General features: G+C 36.8%; 1 protein-coding gene across 8 annotated transcripts in view; it reads right to left on the reverse strand.

Annotated features, from left to right (window-relative positions):
• LEKR1 (leucine, glutamate and lysine rich 1) overlaps window positions 1–23,208 on the reverse strand; it is a 106,741-nt gene that overhangs the window by 20,732 nt on the left and 62,801 nt on the right. For 7 of the 8 annotated variants that reach the window (XR_011142935.1, XR_011142933.1, XR_011142934.1 and 4 more), the window contains 5 exons: window positions 14,398–14,479; window positions 9,687–9,764; window positions 9,198–9,401; window positions 6,210–6,303; window positions 711–863 (listed from right to left, as the gene is read on the reverse strand). Coding sequence is in view for 5 of the 8 variants with exons in the window: in XM_068955107.1 (XP_068811208.1) it covers window positions 711–863; window positions 6,210–6,303; window positions 9,198–9,401; window positions 9,687–9,764; window positions 14,398–14,479 (611 nt within the window). In the remaining 3 variants the exon portion in view is untranslated. The remainder of the gene's footprint in view (window positions 1–710; window positions 864–6,209; window positions 6,304–9,197; window positions 9,402–9,686; window positions 9,765–14,397; window positions 14,480–23,208) is intronic. The other variant, XM_068955108.1, reaches the window with a different exon arrangement.

Below are 23,208 nucleotides of genomic sequence, written 5' to 3' on the forward strand. Positions count from 1 at the left end.
ATTTCTTTAAAGCAAGGCCGTATTTCTGCAGGGGTAAAGTGACTTGTAAAGTGAACTATGTTAAACTGTTATTTTCAGCTCTTTAAAACATGGTGTAATGTGATGAATTTTAAATAATAATATAATTTCACTGAATGTCTTTGATTTTCCAGATTTCTCAAGGAACATGCTAAACCTTTTGAAAACTAAGGTTACAGGCACAAATTTCAATATCTATATAAAACTTGGAAAACCCTAGATCTGGATAATTGGGAATGGGAAACTGTGCATGACGTAACCACCAATACAGACAAGAGAAGTAGGTAACTGACTGCTGGATCTTAGCCCATAAGTATTGGATTGATGTGAGAAGGGAGAAAACAGTGCTGATGGATCTCTAACAACATGTCATAGTCCGGAACAGTCCAAAGTCTTTTAAAATATGACTCTGTCACTATAAACATAATTAGCAGCTACACTGTATGGGTATAAATGAACCCTGGGTAGGAAAAACTTGAGCAAAGAACTTCCACAACGTTTAACTGGAATAATTACTTCTTAGCCTGTTCGAATTGAAAAAAGTGAAGCATATGCCATACACCAAGATTGGGAGAAATGTCTTTATCTAAATGCAGAACAACACAAAAAAAGGTTTTTATGCCTTAATATATTATTTCTCAAAGGTTTACATTATCTACTGTCACAAAAATTTCCTCTTGGGTGTTACACACCTTCTTCTGCAGCTCTTCTTGATTTCTCTGATATTTTGTGATTAATTCTTGGTGTTTTTGTCTTTCAATGTCAAGTTCCATTCTCGCTTCTTCCTTGACTTTAAGAATAGCTTCTTTGTGTTGTGCTTCACCTTTAGCCAGGTCAATTTCCATCTAGGAAACAAGTGTTTTTTAATGATAAGTTTCAACTGATCTTAAAATACTTTTCAGATTCCACCCTACCATAATTAAGTGATGTGAAATTTGGCAGACTCGGATTTTGCATGCAAACCAAGCGTAGCTGAATGATTGCAACTATTAGACTCCAGCAATTAAAAGCTCTCACTTCCCATTGACTCACAGTACTACGGAAGTTTCTTGCTCTCCACAGAATAGCCTGAGTCATATCTGGCAGCCCCATGAAGATGTCTCACAAACCCGATAGCATCTCAAGTGGTGCTAGATGCCTAAGCTCAGGCAGCTGAACCTCACTGTAAATCACTGTGAAAACACTAAATTCTGAAATCTTTAGCTGGCTCTTAAGATAGATGCCTTTTTTCTGGAAGCTCTTGCTCTGTAAATAAAACTCTGCTCATTATTATTTTCAAAGGCAGTAAATACATTTCACCGTAAATGACAGAATACTGTACTAACAACAGGCCATAAGCTGAATATTAAAAGTATAAAGATACTAATTCCAGCTTTCTTATAAAATCATTTTTTGTTCATGCTATGCCATCCAGTTTTGTCAACGAATAACAAAGTACCGTATGAATTGTTACTACTTGTTCATTCCCAAGGATCATACACAGAGAGCACACGTACTTCATCTGTGCTATCTTAGAAGTCTGGAATGCAGTACACATTCTGCATTTCTAGTTCCTCACATATGTTTCCACTAAATCTAGTCTGTTATAAGTATCAAAAATATAGCAGAAGGAGGATATGCAGGAATTCCAAGTAAATTGCACAGAATATCTCAGTTACTATTGCACAACGCTTTTCTCTCCAGGCGCTGCCAGTATAGGTAACATACAGTGTCGCTGACCCCAGCTTCAAGTCACAGTTAAATGCAACAGTGAGCTTCCAAAGCTAAAGGAGATGAAGGAGGCAGTTCATAACTGCCTCGTCTTGCTTTACAGTCCGGACAACACTGCACTGATGGTATGTATATGGGACAAACTCAGGTCCAAAAATTGGAGAAATTTAAGTGAAAGAATTGCAAATCCTGGATAAAATATTCCAGTCCTTAAGGCATCACAATATGCATTTAATATTATAAATTCAAATCTGAAAATTCAGCTAAGAGGTCCTTAAAATAAAAGCCTAGATTTTGAAGGAAATACTGAAGGTTGTATTTTGAAGAATATTTTTGCTAAACCAGCATGCTAATATTGTATTGCTGTAGGTTGAATTCTAATAGATTTACTTGTAATGTGCTAAAAGATTATAAACACTATGGTAAATGTGCACAACACTCTGCTAATTACTTAAAATTATTAAAATCAGGAAAGCCTATAATGAGCTTAACTATAACGATCTAATTTCATACACTAATTATAAGTGTAATAAATCCCCCTAACTCTTTTTGGGGAAAAAAAAAAATATTCACAATTCTGTACACAGAATAGGAACAAATTCCCCACTCAGAATTAGCTCAAAACTGACATATTTCTAACACCCTCAAAATAGAACACATTATCATTATTATTATAAATATAGCATTACATATGTATCTTCTACATCACTAGATATAAGAATTGGGATTCTAATTGTAGAAAGTCAAAGGATTTAATAACTGCACATTATTCTAGAAGCAAATTATATGTTGGAGGCTACTTGATTACAAAGACTAATAAAAAATACCAGCAGGATAAAAAACTGAACTCATTTTGAAGATTATAAAAGCATTTTTCACATTTAACACTTGAAGTTAATATAGCTGGTAACCATAACAGGAAATAAAATGGCAGTTGGTCTTCAAAGACCTTGCTCTGCTTGAAAGCATAATGACTACTAGTTGCTTTAAACCCATTTGCATGCCTCTCATTAATTAAATATAAAAAATTAAATACAAAAACAAATGTTTCCATCAATTTTAAAGTTTTTTTTTTTTTTATAAGAGATTTATGTTTGTTCCATCATAACAATTCCAGGTTTATTTGGTTTTTTAAATATAAAGCTGGAACGCTTTATACTTATGCAATAGCACCCTATCCAAAGAAAAAGATAACTTTGTCACTTTTCTAATGCTTTTGTCTGATGAGAACATTTTTAGAGCGCTTGATGTTCACGTTTTAATGGCTGTGATTCCAAAGATGCAATTGCTCTCCATTACTAGCAGTAGCCTTTATCTTGCTTTAATGTCAGTTGAACAATATATTGTGATTGTGCAGACAGTGTGACCTCATTCCAAAATTACATCCTCTGATAGACAGGTTAAGAAGTTTTAAGAGAAATATAACTGCTCTTAACTGCTAGCAGACCAAAATTTTTTCTAAGACTAAATACTTTCAGACACTTACCACACACAGAAACAAAAAAGATGATAATGACAATTTCAACTGCAAATTTTAAGACTTGAACCAGAAAATTCAGATTTCCTGTTCAATACTATTTCTAATTTTTCCTTTGCAGTTATTTTAATAATTTCTTATATTCATTTTTTAAATTCACTTTGTGTGAAGGTGTTTCAGATTAAAACAGTTTACATGCTTATAGTGGTTCATGATAAATAACTTTCCAAATCCCAGTAAGACAATGGAAGCTGGACTCCAAAGTTCTAATTAGTCTTCCGCTCAGAACCTCAACTATGAACAAAAGTTACAGAAATTTTACATCTGCCCTGTAGAACAGCGCAAAAGATACTGACTCCAGAGGTTACTGTTATATAGTGAGGCTACTGAAAGCCCAGTATAAGTGATTAGTTGCAGTAGTTGCAAATTCCAGTGAGCTATGTAAGAGCAGTGCAGTGTATGTATTACGTAGCAACAACAAATACCTACCAAACCTATGCAATTGCAGCTGGTAGACATACACGTATATTTTTTTAAATCAGCTGAAAATACTTTTCCATATAAGACCCTAAATCCAAGTACATACCAAAAGAAGTCTAACAAACTATAATATTTGTAGAATGTAATAATATCAACCCAAAGATGTGGCTAGCAGGAATATAAAATATTTCAGATAAGAAAAGACAGAGTAAGCAGATTTTATGATACCTTTCCTACATATAGCATTAAAAATGTTCCACCTGCTTTGGAAGTCAGCTGAGTGAGCTTCCTTTTGTCTGAGTTATTTTCATTAGGTTGGATCCTACATATATAGACCAGGACTGGACTTTCTCTCTCCTTGCTCTTTATCCAGAGTTTTTCCTGAATTCTGGGTGCCCTCCTGGCTGTATTTTAATCACCCGTCTCATCTGTAACCTTTACTTCCTTTCTTTTTTTCCCTCACTCCATTAAATAGACAAAAAAAAGGTATGTATAATGAGCATGCACATATGGAAGTTTTATGGTTCTCCCTTAGGCCTTCCCCTTCTTCCTCACCCTGAAAGGACACTGTCTCATTACCAAAAGAAAGTTGGGAAGGTATATGAAAGTGGCTTTGTAGGCTTTCATAAGATTCAATGAATAAAATAACAAAGAATGGGACATATCATGGAGAAGCTAAGTTGTAGGAGTGTGAAGTCTTCTCAGATAGAATACAGAGATCATTTTCACTGTAAATTTCACAAAGTCTTTGTTTTCATACATGCTCTAATTTGAAGGAAAAGCAAGTAAAACAGCAAGAGTCATTAGCAGGAGCCTATCTGGCAGAGATGCAACTGCCTGAAAAACTGGTCACAACACAGTCACCAGAAAAAGCTGAAGCCGTTCTGCACAGCAGCCTGGTTTAGTTCTATAATTTTCACTTCGCAATTTCTTTAGCTCTTACCTTTTTTATGAGAGGATCCCCAGCTCACACAAATGGATGTTGCTGCTACTGTAGCTCCCTTCCAACTTTCCCAGTCTAAGTCACTCACCGTGCTCCCTACGTCCCCCTTCCTTAGTCCCCAGGGGTAGCTTCCCAGTCAAAACTATTCACCTTCTGTTGAAGGTGGGTACACACGCTCTAACTAGCTGCATGCTCCCCCCAGTTAGTTGTTTGCTCAGTGTGTAGGCACAACATCTCTAAGCCTCCGGGTAAGCCGGAAAGAACAAGTTGCCTCTTAATCATTTACCAAAGAGGCTTCTTGGAGGGTCATACATAGTCCCGAAGCCACAGGTTGCATAAGCTTCCCTAAGCCCTCCAACTCAAAGCCAATTGTTCCTCCAGGGAGTATTTATTATTAGCTAGAAGATATTGCTAATTTGGAGGTGTCATTTTACTCTCCATTTATGTGCTTAATTTGCACTGACATTAGTGGGAAATATCGGCTCATACTAAGATAATAATAAATTTTCACAGAGAACATAGAAAGAATAAAACTGTCATGTTAATTTCTTCACTTGCTTTTTGCCATACGTATTAGAACCACAGAATCATAGTAAGTATAACATTAATATGTATCTGCATCATCATTGCCATAAGTACTAGGCATGACATTAACATGCATTTGGCCTCTATCTTCAGCTCTATGTTTAAGAATTCAGCTGCATTTTCTCATTCAACAACTCGTGAGAGCTCCAGAAGTAGTATCCTACCGCAACAGCTTGCTTGCGTCGCTCTACTTTGGCTTGCAAATACGTGTCCTTTAAGGAGAGGATATTTTTGCTCATCTGCTTGTTATTTATTTTATAGATTTATTTTACAAATAGCAGCCTACCGCTTGGATTCACCTACCCTGTAAGCAGAAGGGTCTGTGGTCTCTCCATTTTGAGAGCAACGCGCAACCTTGTTTTCCCTGCGAAAGCACTTCAAAATTAAATTTATGCTTTCCTGTGCTTCTTTCCTAGATTTTTGGGGACAGTGAATATAGATCCTGGTGTGTACACACACTTCAGTATCCTGGTTCAGGGTTCATAACCCAAACTGTCACACAAAAAGGGAGGGGGTAGGTTTCAAAAATACATTCACTTCCCTGGAGCTTTTGCAGGACAACAAACTGGAACCATTGGACATTTCCCATTGGATTCTGCCTTTCAGTATACAATAGGAATGCAAGTTGCTTGCAGTATCAGAGGTTCAGTGGGCTAATGTTCTGCTCCTCAAACCTGGGCTTTCAGGGGGTTGCACTCTTAACACAGACACTTCACAAATACCCTGACACCTGGAACGTCTGGATCATATCTGAATATCAATCAAGTCTGTAAATGGTCATACTAAATACTTTTCACATTCAGTTCTGACCTACGTAGAGAGATCACCCATTAAAACTTCTCATATAAAGAAGTTATTTGTTATGTTACTTGTTAGATCTATTGTCATATTTGCACTTGAGGAGATGGATATCTGGCTTACCACACAGATTCATGACAGCTGACTAGAACTAAAGAAAACAAATGCAAACTATGCTAAGCACACATCCAGTATTACCTTTTCCCTCCAGTTATCTTCATTTTGCATCTTCTGTCTTAATGTTTCCTGCAGGTGATCTGTTCTGTTCTGATGAGAAATCAGCATTAACTCCCTAGAAACCACAAAAACTCATATGTAATTATGTGCTCTGCCTAAATTGATGGTGTGCCATCTTCTTGCAATTAAGGCCTTTGTGGCAAGGGCTCATCTTTTCCTCTTTGTTTAGTATTCAGATGCAATCTTGTTTGGAACCCTGAGGCACAACAATAATTACTATTCAGCATTTGCATAACACTGTCACATGCTTTATGAATTTTATTTTTTTAAGAAGAAAATATGGTTGATCTTTCTTCCAAACCTACCTACGTAAACCTCAAATATCTTTATATTCCTCAAGCCAAATTTTGAAGGATACTAAATAACTGCTAAAATATTCAAAGCAGAAATTATTACATTTAATGAACTCAAAATATTATTATGATTAATAAAAAATGGTACCAGGTTTTGAATTAAGATCACTGAATGGTTGCCGTTGTTATAGCTGCTGTTCGTTTTGTGAGGCTTGTAGAACAAGAGCCCTGGAGAGTTTAAATTCTTGTACCTTAATTACAATTTACATTACATTATATTACAGCTTACCAACTGCAACAACTCATGTACCTGAGCTTTAAGTAGATGGGAAATAGTCTTAAATTAACATGCAATATGTTTTTATTCAGGTACTCAGGTACAGTGGATATTCAAACCCTTTAAATCTGCAAACAGGTTAACGCCTCTTGGTGCGCATCGCTATCTCAGAAAACACTTTTTTTCTTCTTCAAAAGCCACTTTTCTGAATACATTTTCCCATTCCATGCCAATCAAACAAATGTCATGTCTTTGGCCTTAAGTAGGGGACAGCACTTTATCTTGCCAATACAAGACAGGCTGATTTATCAGTAACTGAAAATTTATTAGCAGGACACTTCTGAATAGTAACATCAAGCCTGTGATACTTACGATTTATAAGTCTGGATGGGCAGGATTACTCAAAGCAAACAAAAAATTGGATTTAGGTTCTCAAGTGAAGAATTCTTAAACAAATGCCCACAAATTTGATGCCATCTCAGAAAACATGAACCTCAGAAGCTCAGTTCTTTATTTTCCACATTTGAAAAGTAATCACAGGGAAAAGAGAAGCTTCATTGATACTTGAGAACCTTCAGAATAAGACTAGATTGGTGGGAAATTGTCCACACACTTTAGCGAATACTAGATCATAGCCTATAAATTAGCATATTGTTATATTCACAGCAACGTTGCAGTTGGTAAGTTCCTAATAATGTAAGTTAAAAGAATTTGAACTTTCCAAGGCTCTTGCTCTGAAAGCCTCACATAACAAACAATAACTATTACAATAAATGAGTGTTTTGATTTGGCTTGAATTGAAGCCCTAGATTTTAAAACAGGGCTTTTTTCCTCCTTCTTTTTTTCTTTTAGACATTTTGGTTTTCATTGAAGTTTTGTCTATACTGAAATAATTTTAAAAAGCCATCAAATGAATTCCAAAATTTCAGAATATGATTGCAGGGCTGTCAAGGCTTTTACAGTTCTGCCAATGGGAGTAAAACAAGGCCTTCCAAGTGGCAATGACAGGACAGAACTGCTCTGGATACGAAGGCAAAACTGACTTCAGAATTCAGGATACAGCTAGAAACAGAAGGTCTTTCCCCGCTCTGCTCAGTTCCCATAGCCAGACTCCTCATACCCTTCTCCAGAGCCTCTCCTCCTAGGTCCTGAGGGCCACCACCAGAGGGGCTTTTCAGTCTTGCAAATCTTGAACTCAGAGACTGACACAAACCCAAGCAGAATAACACGATAATTCTTACGTTCAGGACAACCATGGTGGGCATGCGCACATGCCAAGGCTTAAATACAGTATATACTCTTAATAAACTCAGTGATGATTTCTGCTTATGTGAAACAAGAATTAAAAGAACCTTGGGCCTTGGGAGGAGATAGAAATTCTCACACTTGATCCAAAATTTAAGGGTGCAATTTCCCTTTTGAGCAGTTACTGAATAATTGCCCCCCCAACAGAAATACTTGTACTTTTCTTTGAAGTACCTGGGAATGGTCAACAGACTATGCTACCCAGTACAACAATTCATGTATTCCTATGATCTCCCATGCACTGTGATAGGTTGATATAGGCATTCTTATCATAAAGACATTTTTAGAAAGCAAATTATGTAAGTAATGAACATGTGACACTCTCGTTTCAATAAAACGTTAGCTGATGTTTTAGTGAACATTACATCTAACTTTGCATGCACCTTAATATTCTATTATTTTACATGCTTATAAACGTTGAGATCTGTCCTTGATATTAGAATTATGCTGGAATAAATTGGAATGGCAATGGAATGAAACAGTAGAGTAGAATGATAGAATTCTCATGGAATAAAATTATTATTGCAATACAGTCAATTTCACAGGAATTTGCGATGTCTGTGTAAAAAAGTTGGTAGATTTCATTTACACCTGGACTATGCTATGTACTTCCAAATATTATTTACTGTAGACTTTCTCTTTGAGCTAAATTCATATTTTTCTTAATTTGTCTCATTTTCGCTAGGGTAAATTGCTAGCTTTTATTACAAAGGCTAATGGAACATCACTGATAAGGAAGATGAAACTGTTCATCACTTCCGTAATGTTTTGTTTTTTCACTAGTCTCAAGGTTAAAGCTGGCTTTTTATTGCATTGCAATAGCTTGGAATACAGCAATATCACTGAAAACTATGAATGCTCCTTTTGCTAAAGGATTTATTGTTCTGTGACAGCTATTCTAACATGCTTAGCACAAAGTATGCCTGGTGTTTTACAGATGCTCGCGATAAAAGCAAGAAATGTTGAGCATCTGGCAGAGGAGGAATATTCTATTTTTAATAAATTTCCAAAAAGAAAATTTAGGCTGAAGGTAAAGTCAAATTACTTTATCTATGGTGACTCAGCTTTGATTACCTTTCTTGTTTCAACATCACCACCTCTTCCTCTGTTTGTCTAAGAAGAGATTTAAGTGTTTGTAGTTCACTTTCTGATCGACCGGTTCTTCTTTTTAGATCTTCTTCCTTCCTCTCTTTCTCAGCCACTTCTTCCTGTAAATGTCTGCACACTTGCTGGCAGACTAGTAGTGATTCCTCCTTTTCCTTTAGCTCTTTTGTAAGTCTACAGAAGAAATAAAAACATATCAGTATCACAATTATTATATTCTCATTTAGAGACAGAAACTAAATAGACTGAAATAATTTGTAAATGGAAAAGAGAACGTTATATAAAAAAAGTATGTATTTTTTATGAAGGTAAATCTAATGACTGCAATATAAAAATAGAAACTGAAAATAGTAAAAAGTGACAGTATAAAAGCTATACTAAAATCATAAAATTCTTTGCTCTCATCACTCAGAAACGCATCTGTATGTTATGTTATGCCATATACTTTCAAAAATTTACCTTGATTCAGAAATTCCATTTTCATACTTCATTTTTTTCAGTTCGTTTTGACAGACATCAACTTCTGTTGATTTCAGCCTAAGAAAATGTTAGAAAATACATATTTCTCCAAAGAAATGATAGCCTTTACTTATGCAATAACTTGAACATCATGTATTAATTTATTATCTAACTTGTATTTTCTATTTTAGTTAAAAACAAAATCCTGATCGACCTGCTCTAAATTGTCCCTGCACTGAGTGGGGGGCTGGGGGTGGATCACTTCCAAACTATATCATCTTATGATTCTATCAACCTAAAGAATATTTCATAGGTTATCTTTCCCCCTGCAAGCTTTCAGATAAATAAATCTGAAGAGCTAAAATCACAAAAGATAAGCATATTTCAATTCCTGCCCTAATGCACCATAGTATTTAATGCATGTAATTTTAAGTACACATTTTTATGAAATCACTATACCGGATCACCCACAGAACAACAAGGGATGTTTATGTATTTGAGAGATATTCTATTCTTAATTGGTGGTCAGTCCTTAGGAGTTGCTGTTAGTGAAAACGTGAGTGAAATTCAAGCTTAAATAAGTAAGCAAAAGGATTAAATTTGTACTGTTTGAAAAGTAAACTGTGAAACTCATTCCTATGGGATGTTGTGGAAGCCAGAAGTAAAAACGAATTTAAAAAGAGATTAGATGAATTCATTGAAAATAGGTTATCTACCATTATTAAACTTCTGTAACAGGATGTAACCTCTGACTTCAGAAGTCTCTAAACAGATTTTCAGAAGATATACTAGGGGAAGGATCATTTCATACTTGCTCTGTTCTTACTTTTTTTCCTAAATGTCTGCTAAAAGCCACTGCTGGAAATAGGATACAGTGGAAGATGAACTTTTGGTCTAATTCATTGTGATGGTTTGGGTGTTTGTAAACTTTAATAGTCTTCCATTAAAATTTCTAATTATAGACCTATAAGAAATGAATTAGACATCTTGTTTCTAGTGATCATTAGTAATAACAGCACATAGCATTTGTGAGAGGATAGTCCACAGAGGCTCTAATTAAGATCGGAGTCATATTGTGCAAGCCAGATAAGACTGTCCAAATCCCAATCTAAAATGGCACATCAGATAAAGGACTGGCACAAAGAAATGTAGCGAGGTACCAGAGCAAAGGGTGGTGTTGTCTGCCAGTGCTGCGTTACAGCTCCGTGGGTTGGCACAGTTCGTCACTTTTGGAAGGAAGGAAGGAATTTGGTGAATGGAAACTCATTAAATGAAAGGTTTAAAAGAAAGGTGCAGAAGACACTGAGTGAGAACACAGAGGTGGCAGAGGAAAGAGAATAGGGGGCTATGGAACAAGGTTGTCGAGGCCAAACTGAAGAGGCTGCAAAGAAAGCAGTACAGGTCTGCTGGGATGAACAGCCTACATCAAAGAGGAAATTATTTCCGAGTGAAATCTGAAGCAGCTTACTTTTGATAACAACTGGGTTTCAAGCCCCATCCACATAGTTCCTTAGGGCTTATATCTAAGATGTCATAAGAGTGTCTGTCTAAATGTAAAAAGTTTGGATGTTAAACATTTCGCTTGAGAAAGCAGAGTTTAAGAAATACATCAATATTTCAAGGAACAGGTTTTTCAAAACGTCCGATTAATCCTGATGCATATTTTATTAACAATTTCAGATGGAAAATTAGACTGCTCCAAAAAGTTATCTATCTTATTTGGAGAATCAGACCACTTACACAAGTGTGAAACAGTAGCATCCTAAAAATTCCTCAAATCCTTGTCTATACCTCCTACAAATTTACAAAAATCTCCGAGCTGCAATCTGAACATGATTCCTATAGCCATCATCTCAGTCAATAACATATAACAAGGCCACTAGTCACTGGAATGGCTGCTGCTAACTTCAGCATCCTTGGCATCTAAGCCTCACTGCTTTCTATTTGTGAATAAGGTAGACAATTAATAAGATTATTCTAAGTACTCTATCAAAACTGAATTTTTTGTGAAGACCAAATAGATTACTGCCCATTACATTTCTTGATGATTATTGGACGTGAACAATCTCCTTTCAACATAACAGTAGTCCATAGCCCTGAAGAAGAATGAGAGGGGTACAGAGATTCTGAGTGAATGATAAATGAATTTAAATTTTTAATTACAAAGAACTCAAAAATAATTCATTCTTCTTTCTACACAAAATTGATTTATGTCAATATGCTCATTTTAAGACAAATATCTCTTTTCCTTAATACAAAAGGAGTTTCATAATTTACATGTTTGAGTCTGCAAGTGAAAAGGACAAAGATAGAAAATTAACATTCTCAGAAAAATCTTTAGAAGGCAAAAGGCAGAAAAAGAGTTCCATTAGTTCCATCTAACATTCTTAAGTAATACAATTTACATTTTCAATGTAATCTCAGACTAATCTAGGATCATAGTTCTTGTTTCTGCAAACAAGAAAGTAGAAACATTCATCAGTGTTGCAAGATTAAAGTAAAACGTGGCTAAAAATGAACAAGTAACAATTTAGTAGGTAAGAGGACTGGAAACTTTGAATGTTTCTTGTTATTACATCATCATTTCACCAATTAATAACCATGGTTAAACCTCATATTTATATTTAAATAGATATAGAATATGTTATTTTATTAAACTGTACCCATACTACATTGAAATTTTAATATCACATTTGGAAACATTTTAGCGTGTATATAACTGTGCTCGTGAAATCTTTTTTTCATACTTAATACTTGCATTATCATTAAAATATTTTGTTGCTAAGCATTCTAAATATTTGCAACTTTGTTATGATCAGATTCTCTGAATAAAAGAATCATTTAAATTTCAGGAAATTCTATAAAAAACTGATGATAGCTGGTGTTAAGATTGGTCTTACTAGTTCATCACTCTTGAGTTTAATATTTCAAACAGTAACATTTATTTTCATTACTGCATTATAAAACCTGATGCTATTTCTAAATTATTTTCTATTCTACATGCAAGCAATGTGAATTTTAAATACAGAAAAGCACTCAGGTCTTTGATCCAACAGCTTTTAAAGATGATGAAAAAACTCTCATTAAGTACTGTAACTTAGTTTAGAAGAGACCTCTGAAGGTCACCTGGCCCAACCTCCTGCTCAAACTAGATCAGGTTGCTCAGGGCCATGCCCAGCCAAGGTTTGAGCATCTTCAAGGATCAAGACCGCTCAACCACTCTATGCCCCTTTTTCCAGTGTTTGAACACCCACATGATGAAAAAGTTTTCCCTTATATCCAGTCAGAATATCCCATGTTGTGAGTTTTATCCATTTTTCCTTGTCCTACCACTGTGCTTTTCTGAGAAGAATCCACCAATAAAGCAAGCAATTCCGAAGAGAAAGTAAAGCAGAGTAACTGATCTGGGTCCACACAGTTATAGGTCTGGATTTGGGGTGTCTAATACAGCTCCTACTGAAGTCATTGGAAAGCAGCCTTGAGGTGAGAGAGAAGCTTTTAAAAACATCACGACTCCAGAGCTCCCTTTTCTCGGCCATTAGCAGGGAAGGTGGTTGGTAGGCAACACCTCAAGTGGCAAGTTTAAGTGAAGCTCAGGTAAGTAAATAGCCTTCTCTATATATGCCAGAGAAGATATAAAATCCTGACTCTCCATCTGAGTGTTTTTCATGGTCACGTTACCAGCTCCTTCCTCCTTTTCACTTTCTAAAATAGGATTGTGCTCTTTGAAAAAAAAAAATAGATTCGTCACATTGTTTTTTTTTCCCCATTCTTATGTTCCCCATTCAACCTAGAAGAACAGTGTGCCAAAACACAAACAATATTTAAAAAGAGGTGAATCCTCTCCCATTATTTCCTCAAGTTTTGATAAAGGGCTCATTTCTTCACTCCCTTCACTTTCGGGCTACAGCAGTAGTGTGGCCTTCCTTCCCCTGAAAGTAGGGCTGAACACAGAGCACTGCTGCCAGTGACACCCAGGTACCTGCCCGTGCCAGAACAGGTGCTGCCGTGTGACTGCTGCATATAGCAGTAGTGTCAGATGTGCTCGCTGCTCTTGCTCAGCCTTAGTTATTAGCAGCTCTGTGATGAGCACTCTCTCTTCAGTCAGTGTGCTTCATTAGCTCTGACAAGTATTTGATGATATTTTCTTTTTTCTCTGTTATTTTAGGTTTTGTATACTCTTATCTGAAACCACAGGCTGAAACACAGTAAAATCACAAATCATAACAACATACTAGTGTGTGTGAAATATTCACAGCAAATTTACATTTGGTAAAAAATTTTTAAAAATCATAGTCACAGGTTAAATAATAAAGTTTCTGAATAGTCTTATTACGCTCTTCCCTCCACCCCAAACGTAGAATGTGAACTACTACTTTCCACATACATTTCTAGTCCATAAGTTATGTGGGTTTCACAAAGTTTATCCTAAACTTGAGTATTCAATGAAGTGTCAGATAGAGTTGACATAACCCTCCTCTTTGCTGCATCATTAAACACAGCTGGAGAAAGAAATCCCTACTTCCACAGACATGCTCAGTCAGTTACGAATACAGGCTATTTAATATGAAGATTAAAACATTTTCTCTGTTGGTCATAACCTTCTCAAACCACTCTGACAAGCAGCAGTACAGTTCTCTCTCTTTGAAAAAATTATTCAACTACACCTTGATGCACAGTTGCAGAATAATCAAGCAAATGAAAGTCTTACATTAACAGCTTTTTGTAGTGGTCCATTTCAGCTGTTACTTTCTGAAGCTTGAGTCCAATTGTCTCTACTTGATTTGTTAAATCTGAAATTAAAACACATTGGTTTCATGTCTGTATTTATGAATGAAAAACATTTCAGTTCAAAGTTGTAGAAAGAACTGTGTGAAGTTTGAGAATCTGTAACCAGCACTCTCATTCTTCTGTAGAATGTGTTAGCAGGAGATTCACAATAAACAAACATTTCTACACCTGACAAATGATTTTCATGAGATCAAAAACACGGAATAATCATGCATGTTTTCTACACCCCAAAGTTCTTCAGCAGTAAGTGTTCTAAAAAAGAAGAAAATTGTTAAATATAAAATTTTCTAAACTTACTGATGAGGTTGTTTAAAGGAATTGATACAACAGTATTGCCACTGAAAAAAATCTTATCACTAAAAAGCCAGAATTCACAGGTTAAAATTAATTCTATATATCTTCTGCTGCAATTTCTATTTGACTAATGTGAAATAAGTTCCTGAAGTTTGAATGGAATGAATATTTGCTGTCTTGTAATATGTACATTATTCACCACAGATATTCACAAAATATCTTGCACAGAATCATATGGGAGGTAAAAAACTACCCTAGAAATTACAGCTCCTTACAAATATCCAAGCTAGTTACATTATTGCCTTTCCAATAATTTCTGACATTTGTTTTTCAAGTGACATATTTGAGAGGGTCTGAAGGGGGGAATTAAGTTGATTAAGTTGACTATTTCCAGGTGCACCACTGCCATCCCAGCTCTCCTTGGTACCCCTTACAACACTGTCAACTGACCAGAGGCGGCGGCAAAGGAACTTTTTGGTACCCAAGGGATATGAGAGGTCTCTCACACTCAGTAAGGTATGCCCAACTATACAGCATTTCTACAAGTTATTGGGAACTTTCACATTTCTATCAAATTACAGATAACTCAAAATTTCTTCTTCACGTTTCATAAACTACGTAATCCAAGGGAGAGTTTGTGTGTACAAAATTTTCACCAGGTATATTTTTTTCCTGTTTGAAAACAGAAATGAATTAATACAAAGCCTATATAAATGTAGCTAGATCAGTATAAACTGTAACGTTCCAGTATAGCCCAGAAATTTCCTTTCACAGAATATTTTAAGATTTGAAGGGAGGGAGAGTTTCCCCCAAACTTCAGAATGAATACATGCACACACACATGACTTTCTGGGAATTCTGGAAGTTGCATTCATTAAAAGCAGGAGAACATCATAAGTGCATTAGATAACAATTTACCATTATTTACTATTACTGTTACCTACTAATAGCAATTTACTCTTATCTATTCTCCACTCAGTGAGTAGAGAATACATATTATTTACACTAGACTTTCAGAAGCTTAAAAAAATCAAAAGGAGCAATTAAATGCAGTTCTACCTGAGACCACCATATCTTGACATTTGGACTGAAAATGAGTCTCAGAAATCTGTAGAGACTGACTGTTTTCATAATACAGAAAGATGATACTTTTAGCTTTTCAGTGAGGTCTGTATTCCCAAGATAATATGAAAAAAAAAAAGGAAAGTGAAAAGGTATGGCAAAAGTTAAATTCAGCATTACACGTAAGTTAAGGTCTGGCAAAAGTTAAGTTAAACTTCACTCATGCAGTGCTCCAAATGGCATTTACTACATCAGCAGACTGGTCCCTGCCCCAGCTCTCCGTAACAAAAGTGTAGATTCTGCTACAGACCCAGTTAGGGGAGCAGTAAGCATTTGTGCTCTTCCCCTTGTACGAGCATGCAGTTGGCTGAGGGGAAAGCCAAGAGATCTCAGGAATACTATATCTAAGCTATTTAAAAAACGGTGGTCTTTCCTTACAACAGCAGACATAGAATATGTTCACATCATGAAATACCGTGCAGCACAACAGCATTTGAGCTAGACGAAGAAGAAACGGACAGTGGCAGACACCTCTTTAAAGAGGCCTCCTTCCAAGCATCACTTCATTTGCCACTATGTTCAGCTGCAGTGATCCTATGAAGACCACAGACTACCCCGCTGCAAAATATTCAGCCAAAACTTGGTTCAACGTTTTTCTCACTTGCACTCTCCAGCTCATCTTAATATATTAAGATTGTGTTTTCTTTTGCCACGAGTTAAGCAATACATGGCCTTGCAGGCATTAGAAAGGAATTTTCCTGAAAAGATCAAATTCTTTAAGGTTGTAAAATTTCTCAGTATTCCTCATAGCATCACTTTTAAGGGTTTGTTCCTGGATTATTTTCACCATGTATTTGTCTCACCTGCTGAGCTAATAAATTGGATATGGCCAAGGACTAGCATTCAGCAACAAAAAAAGATTGAACAGTGGCTGACCTTGACTTTTGCAGGGAAAAACAACGGAATGAGTGAGTACTATTCCTGGATCTGCAGGGTTGCACTCCTGTTTTCTAAACTCCAGTTTTCTAAATAAATTGCAGCCTGCAAGTCCCCCTATTTGCTGCTGCTGCTCTTTCCATGACACCAAGCTCTCGGGTGCTCCAGTTTGCCTGCATTCCCCAAATTCACAAAAGCGGTCTGATGTTGATCCAGGGAGCTACTATCAGCAGTGCTCAGAAGCTTGGCAGTAAGGGTGCATGACCATGAGAAATGGTGAGGGTAGGCTTCTCAGAAACACTGGGAACCACCGGTTATAATTTTTTAATGCCTTCTCACTAGGGCAGCTATACACCTGGAAGGCCAACCAAGTTTTCGCTCAGTTCCCTGCATCCAGGCTTACTGTTGAACAGAGAAGCAATGGAGATAAATCAGTGACAACTTCTGACTATTTAAAAACTGTGTTTGTGTGACGGTGCTCTTTGCCAAAACTTCCTCTCAGCTGTTCTAAAACTTCTATGACAAAGCTCCTATTGTAATCAAAGCCATGCAATCACTAAGCTATCTAAGCTCTGTTATCTGTATTACAAAACTGCACAATAGACACCAAACAAACCCATGACATTTGTTTTTCAGAGCTGGGTATCCTTGCCTTTCCTAAGAACAGGAAGCTGTGGCCAAGTACACTAAGGACAGATTAGACCACCTGCAGTCACTTTTAGTTTACTTTAGTTTCTTCAACTGGGCATTCTTCAGTAATGTATTGTTCTGTACAGTTTTCCAAAGCTAAATAATTCAACTTTAATTTCCTGTCATTCATCCTGACACTGGCTTATTCAGTAAATGGCTCTGAATGCCTACAGAAAAAGGGGAAACTTTGGCTTCAAACGCCAAGCAGATGTTAGACAGAACATGTGGGAACAATCTAAAATTTAAAACAGCAAATTCTACTGCAGTGCGACTGCTTTGCTAAAATAGATTAAATAAAGATCAAATTATTGTAGATCAACAGCACAAAAAGGAGAGCCTTTAGCCTTTCTTCACATGAGGACTGTGAAGCTGATAGGGTAGCTTTTCAGAAACACCTGATTCTGACAATTTTTTTTTTTTAAAAAAATCTATGATTCTAGAAGATTTCTGGTAATTATCAGTAAGCGTGGCCTTTCTTTCCCGTTGCTAGATGTGGGAGTATGAAAACACATTCTGGAATAACGGGAAAAGAAAAGGACAAAGCTTATTTTGGTTCTTGTACTTTGGGTGGTCTTTCAGCTCTGTTTCAGCTCTTTTACTTAAATTGGTTTTGGGAAGTTTTCACAATAACTGAGCACTGGATAGGAGTTTTTCATGAATGAGTAGATGGATTCAATTATATGACTGGTTTCTGCAAGCCTTCTCTACAGAGAGTTCCCGCTGAAATCAACAGGAGCTTTTCAGCAGAAACTCAGACTCCACGCAGAAACCTACAGAGACTGAAATAAAACAGCTTTCTATGAGGTTTGAAAGACATAACAAAAATGAGGAAACTAATAAGGTGAACAGTAATGCAAATAGAAACTTATGCTGAAAACTTGCTAAATAAAGAAAAATACTATATTCAAATACTTAGACAGAAGTGTTCTCTAGTAATAAAAATAAACCTGCTATGCAAAACATAAGCAAAACCAACAAAAATCATTCATGCTTTGTAGTATTAATTGATACTCATGTAAAAGTTTAAAGAATATTTATTCTAACTTCAGCATTACATTTTAAAGAAAATTCTGTCCTGGTCAGTTCTGAATCAAATCCATCTCAGTATTTTTCGTGTTTAATTTATCTTTGTGTCTCACAATTTATCTTACCACAATCATAAACTATGGAAACTTGTTGCTAGAATAATTTTTCAAAGCATCAAAACCAGTTTTTATTTCTAGGTATATTTCTAAGTATATGCTAGACACCTTCCAGACACAGGATATCTCATTCCAGGCATTAAACAAGAAAAGACAGCTCTTCCTGGATCCTAGATAAAACCCTAGAAAATATTTTGTTCAATCATTTTTACTGTCATTAATCTATTCCTCTAAAGAACAGTTGGAGTTTGCTTTGTTTCACTTTTTCTTTTCTTTTTTTTTTTTTTTAAGTTGGTCTTTAGGGGAAGGAGGACTGGGAAAATCAATGCAACAAGCCTTTTGGCCTGGATAAAACTTCACTATCTTTAGTATATGTTTTTAACTGCATCTTCTTCTCTTCAGTGACCATTTCGAATCAAAACTGTGAAAATTGGATAGACTTCTTTAATGACTATTCACCTATTTCACGAAACGGCAGAGCAAGGGAAGTTCTTTGAGGCCCATCCCCTAACTGGTGCACGTGAACCTAATGACACTATTACAGCAGAGATTTTTGGTCACCAGTAGCCTTTCAGATACTACATGCAATCATTGCTGCCTTCAGAAAGGGATTAAATGGGTAAGAGAAGAGATTGCTTCAACTACCTCCTAGTATTTTAGCAGTATCATATTCTCTACGGAGTGAGACTGCTGTGAAGAGGACTGAGACTAAGGTGGCACAGTACAGAGCGCACACAAAGAAAACATCTTGAAGAATCTAAGTTACTAACTGCTGCTTCTTATCTGGGCGACTTCCCATTTTTACATGGTCCATGGTGCCTGGAGAACACTAAGCACTGCGTGTGACCAGAAACGGGTGCAGCAATTTAACCACCCTCTTTGCATCCTATCCAGACACCCTGCTGATGGCATGGTGTTGAGTAAAGGCGCCAGTTTCTGCTTTGTGAATAGCAACAACTGGTAAAGTTTTCAGTGAAAAAAACAATGTGAAATACACTCACGCTGGGTGAGCAGTGACTCTGGAAGCCATCAATTTTCCAGCTAATTCATAACAGATTCACAATGATATCAGTTCAAAAGAATGTCTGATGAAGCTGTGTAATTTTCTACTTTTCCAGCAAATCCTACAAAAAAATCCAAGACACTTTCGGAAACTTTTGGTCTTACCTAAATAAAAGGTCAGCGTTTTATGCACATGGAAGAAAAGGAAGACTACCTGCCAGTAATTAGATGCTCTGGAGAGGTTCGTATGCCGAGCTCAAACAGCTCAAATACAAACTGACACTGAAGACGTGTAGTGCTCTAGTCACTACCAGAGACCTCTCTGCCTTAGCAGCACCCGCTCAGCCGCTGGCTGAAAGAGATGAGGCACAGCTCTGCCTACTTATGCCAACGGTGGTCATGCTACAAATCTATCTTGTAACTACCATTAAGTCTCTGGTCTAAAATGATCATGCACCTAAGAATAAATGCACGTCTACAGAACTTTTCTACTTCTAATTTCAGAAATAAGAGTTCACTTCTCACTACCTATTTGAGGATATCAAACTAGCGGATTTGCTACTTTTTAGCTAACTACTACACCATAGCACATAGAAAATGGCACAGGGAGAAAGTAGTTTCTTTTTCCTTTTTTTAAAGCATTGTTGGGAAAAAAATGGCAGATAGTTTAGTTTAAATCAGATAAACAAGATAAGCTCTGACTCATTATACTGGCCACTGATGAGAAAGAACTGCTGGGGCAGTCCCATTTACATCCTCACTGAAAGGACGTGCACATCCTGCAGGCTGCATGCGCTGCCCACACAAGTCCCGTTGCCCAGAAATACCCAGTCTGAGTGCATGTGGACCCAGCAGCGAAACTTATGTATGTAGGATTACCTAAAGAATTGCAGATTAAAGTACTTCTATTTTATGAAATTCTAATCATGATTCAGCCAGTTACAGCTTCATAGTGAGATTAGGGACCTCTCAAGGTTACGTAGTTCAACTCTCTGCTCAGAGCAGTACTACTGACATCAGACTAGGTTAGCTGTAGTTTTATTCTGCCAAGTCTTGAAAAATGGAGAGTCCACCAACCCTCTGGGGTAGCCTCTTCCCATGCTGCACTACCTTCCTGCTGAAAAAGCTTTTCCTAATGTCCAGGCTGAAGCTCCCCAGCTAGAAGTTGTAGCCATTTTTTGCCACTTCCCAGAAGAGCTTAGATCCATCACCTTCCTACTCCCCCCCAGGTGCTTTTAGACTGCTATTGGATCACCTCTTAGCTCCTGTCACCTCTCCTTGAAGGCCATACGTCTCGGGCCTCTGACCATCTTGGCAGCCCTCCATGGGATCTGCTCCAGTTTCTCCCTGAACCAAAGCTTGGAGTCCAGTGCTGGACATAGCGTTCCAGGTGTGGCCTCTCCGGTGTCAAGTGGAGGGGGATAATAATTTTCCTTGCTCTGATGATCTCATTTCTCCTCGCACAGATCGGGATATGGTTTGCCTTTATACAATTAATCTCATTTTATGAATAATTGGTTTCAGAGGCTTGATTCATATATACTTGCACACAAATATTCTGTGAGACACACTCTGTATTATCTCAGATCGAGATAATGTTTGTTATGCTGAGGGACTGACTGAAACCTCCCTGAGGCTGGTGGGTGTGAGAAACATCCTTCAGTCAGGAAATTGGGAGAAGCAGTTAAGGTCTTTGAGGCATGGAAAGGATTTACTGGAATAGAAATTCAAACACAGGAGCCTAGATATTGTCATAATCAAACTGAGGAAAAGGGAGAAGATGCAGCCCAGCAATGTTACAGAGACAGGCAGAAAGAAACAGAGACTCAAAGGAGTCAGGAAAATACTCGCAGATTGAATCTGGAAGAAAGCTAAGAAAGAGAAAGCGACATAGATTATACTGGCTAAGACAGACAACCGGCCCACTGACTGCAATCTATCTCCCATAGCTTACTTTCTACAGTATTCTGGGAAATAAGAGAGTGTATGCGTCCTCTAAAAAAAACAGAGCTGCACTAAAGAACTACCTGATTAAATCATCAGTTTTTCTTCCCTGTAGGAAGCAAACTGCAAGGCCCTGAATAGGGTTGATCAGTTGTGTCAAAAGAGGCAAAAGTATTTAAATTTTCTTAGGACATTAATGCTACAGCAAATTAGGATATACATCTAACATATATTCTTAAGTGCATTTATTTAAAATGCACAGTAGAGGAACTGTAAGATAAATATGAAATACATATATGAAAAATTACTGTGTCAGACTAAGAATAATCTACCTCACTATAGGGTTGTTTTTTGTTTTTTTTAAGGTGTGAACAAAGAAGTGAACTAAATACTTAAATTCCTTGCAGGTACAAAACAAATATTGTGGGGGTTTTTTGTTTTTGTTTTGTTTTAAATAACATTTCATGTACCATGCACTTTAAGATAAGTTACTTTTTGTATACACAAGAAAGTATCTCTTTTTATTTGAGAGTCTGTGTTTGTGACTCATAAGCATTCAGGCTGTCTGGAAAGCATGTACGAAAAGAATCTAGCCATTGAGATTACATCCTTTCTAGAGACTTGACCAACGGCATCAGGAAGTCTCTAAATCACTAAAAGCTGCCAGGAACTGGGAGGATGTGCCAGGAAAAAAAAAAAAAAGAGTAGCACCCTATTTCTTATCTCCCTAAGCACATGCTGCTAACCACTGCCAGGACTGGGCTTGCTCGACCTCTGCTCTGAGTGAGTACGTTAGTTCTTTCATGTTCTTATACAACAAAGCATGGAAAAACGAAGAGACCAGATTCTGAATTCTTTTCAGTGGAACAAATCTAGAATACCATCAGCATCTTCAAGAGAATAACCCACATATTACACACGCTATGCAAAAATGATGAAAATCCTTTCCAAAACCTTATGAAGTGCTCGCTCACAGAAGCGACGCTAACTCAAACGCAGCCCTACTGGTGACACTTTACAGGAGCAGTTCTGAAGACAGAAAGGTTGCTTACACGGTAATTGCTCAATCAGGCAATCTGAAAGGATTTGGTCCTTAAGCCTGAGTTTTTCTGGATACATTCCTGCCTTTCCAAACCCAAGCTAATTTGGATCTAAGGAAGAATTGTTTCTACATAACTGCTTCCCCTTTATGTTAAATTTGATTGGAAATACAATCAACTACTAGTTAGCTAGGAAAATTACAGGTAAGAAAATAGAGCTTCTGATCATTATTTTCCTTGGAGATGGAATTTTTTTTTGTCAGTCTTCAGGCCATCATCTGTTTCACCAGATGAAGCAAAATATAATAAGTACATTTTCTTTAACACAGATTCCTGCGTTTCCTGAAGTAGAAGTGAATAGGGGTCCTTCTCTACAACTAAATCATATTCTAACATAACGTTTCCCAAACACCTAAATCAAGAGGACTAGAAAGCTGTTCTTTCCACGATATTAATGTCTTTCCTCTTTCATTTTAAAAGATTGCTGAAAAGTGCTAATGAGCCATTGCTTAGTCTAATCCATTTGTCACATTCTGTTCAAACACCAAGCACTGCGTTCTCCAGCTCTCACCCTTCACATTCTGCCTATCACAGCTGGAACTCATAAAAAGTATTTCAGCA

This window comes from Struthio camelus, chromosome 9 (genome assembly GCF_040807025.1).
Source record: "Struthio camelus isolate bStrCam1 chromosome 9, bStrCam1.hap1, whole genome shotgun sequence".
Taxonomy (NCBI): Eukaryota; Metazoa; Chordata; class Aves; order Struthioniformes; family Struthionidae; genus Struthio; species Struthio camelus.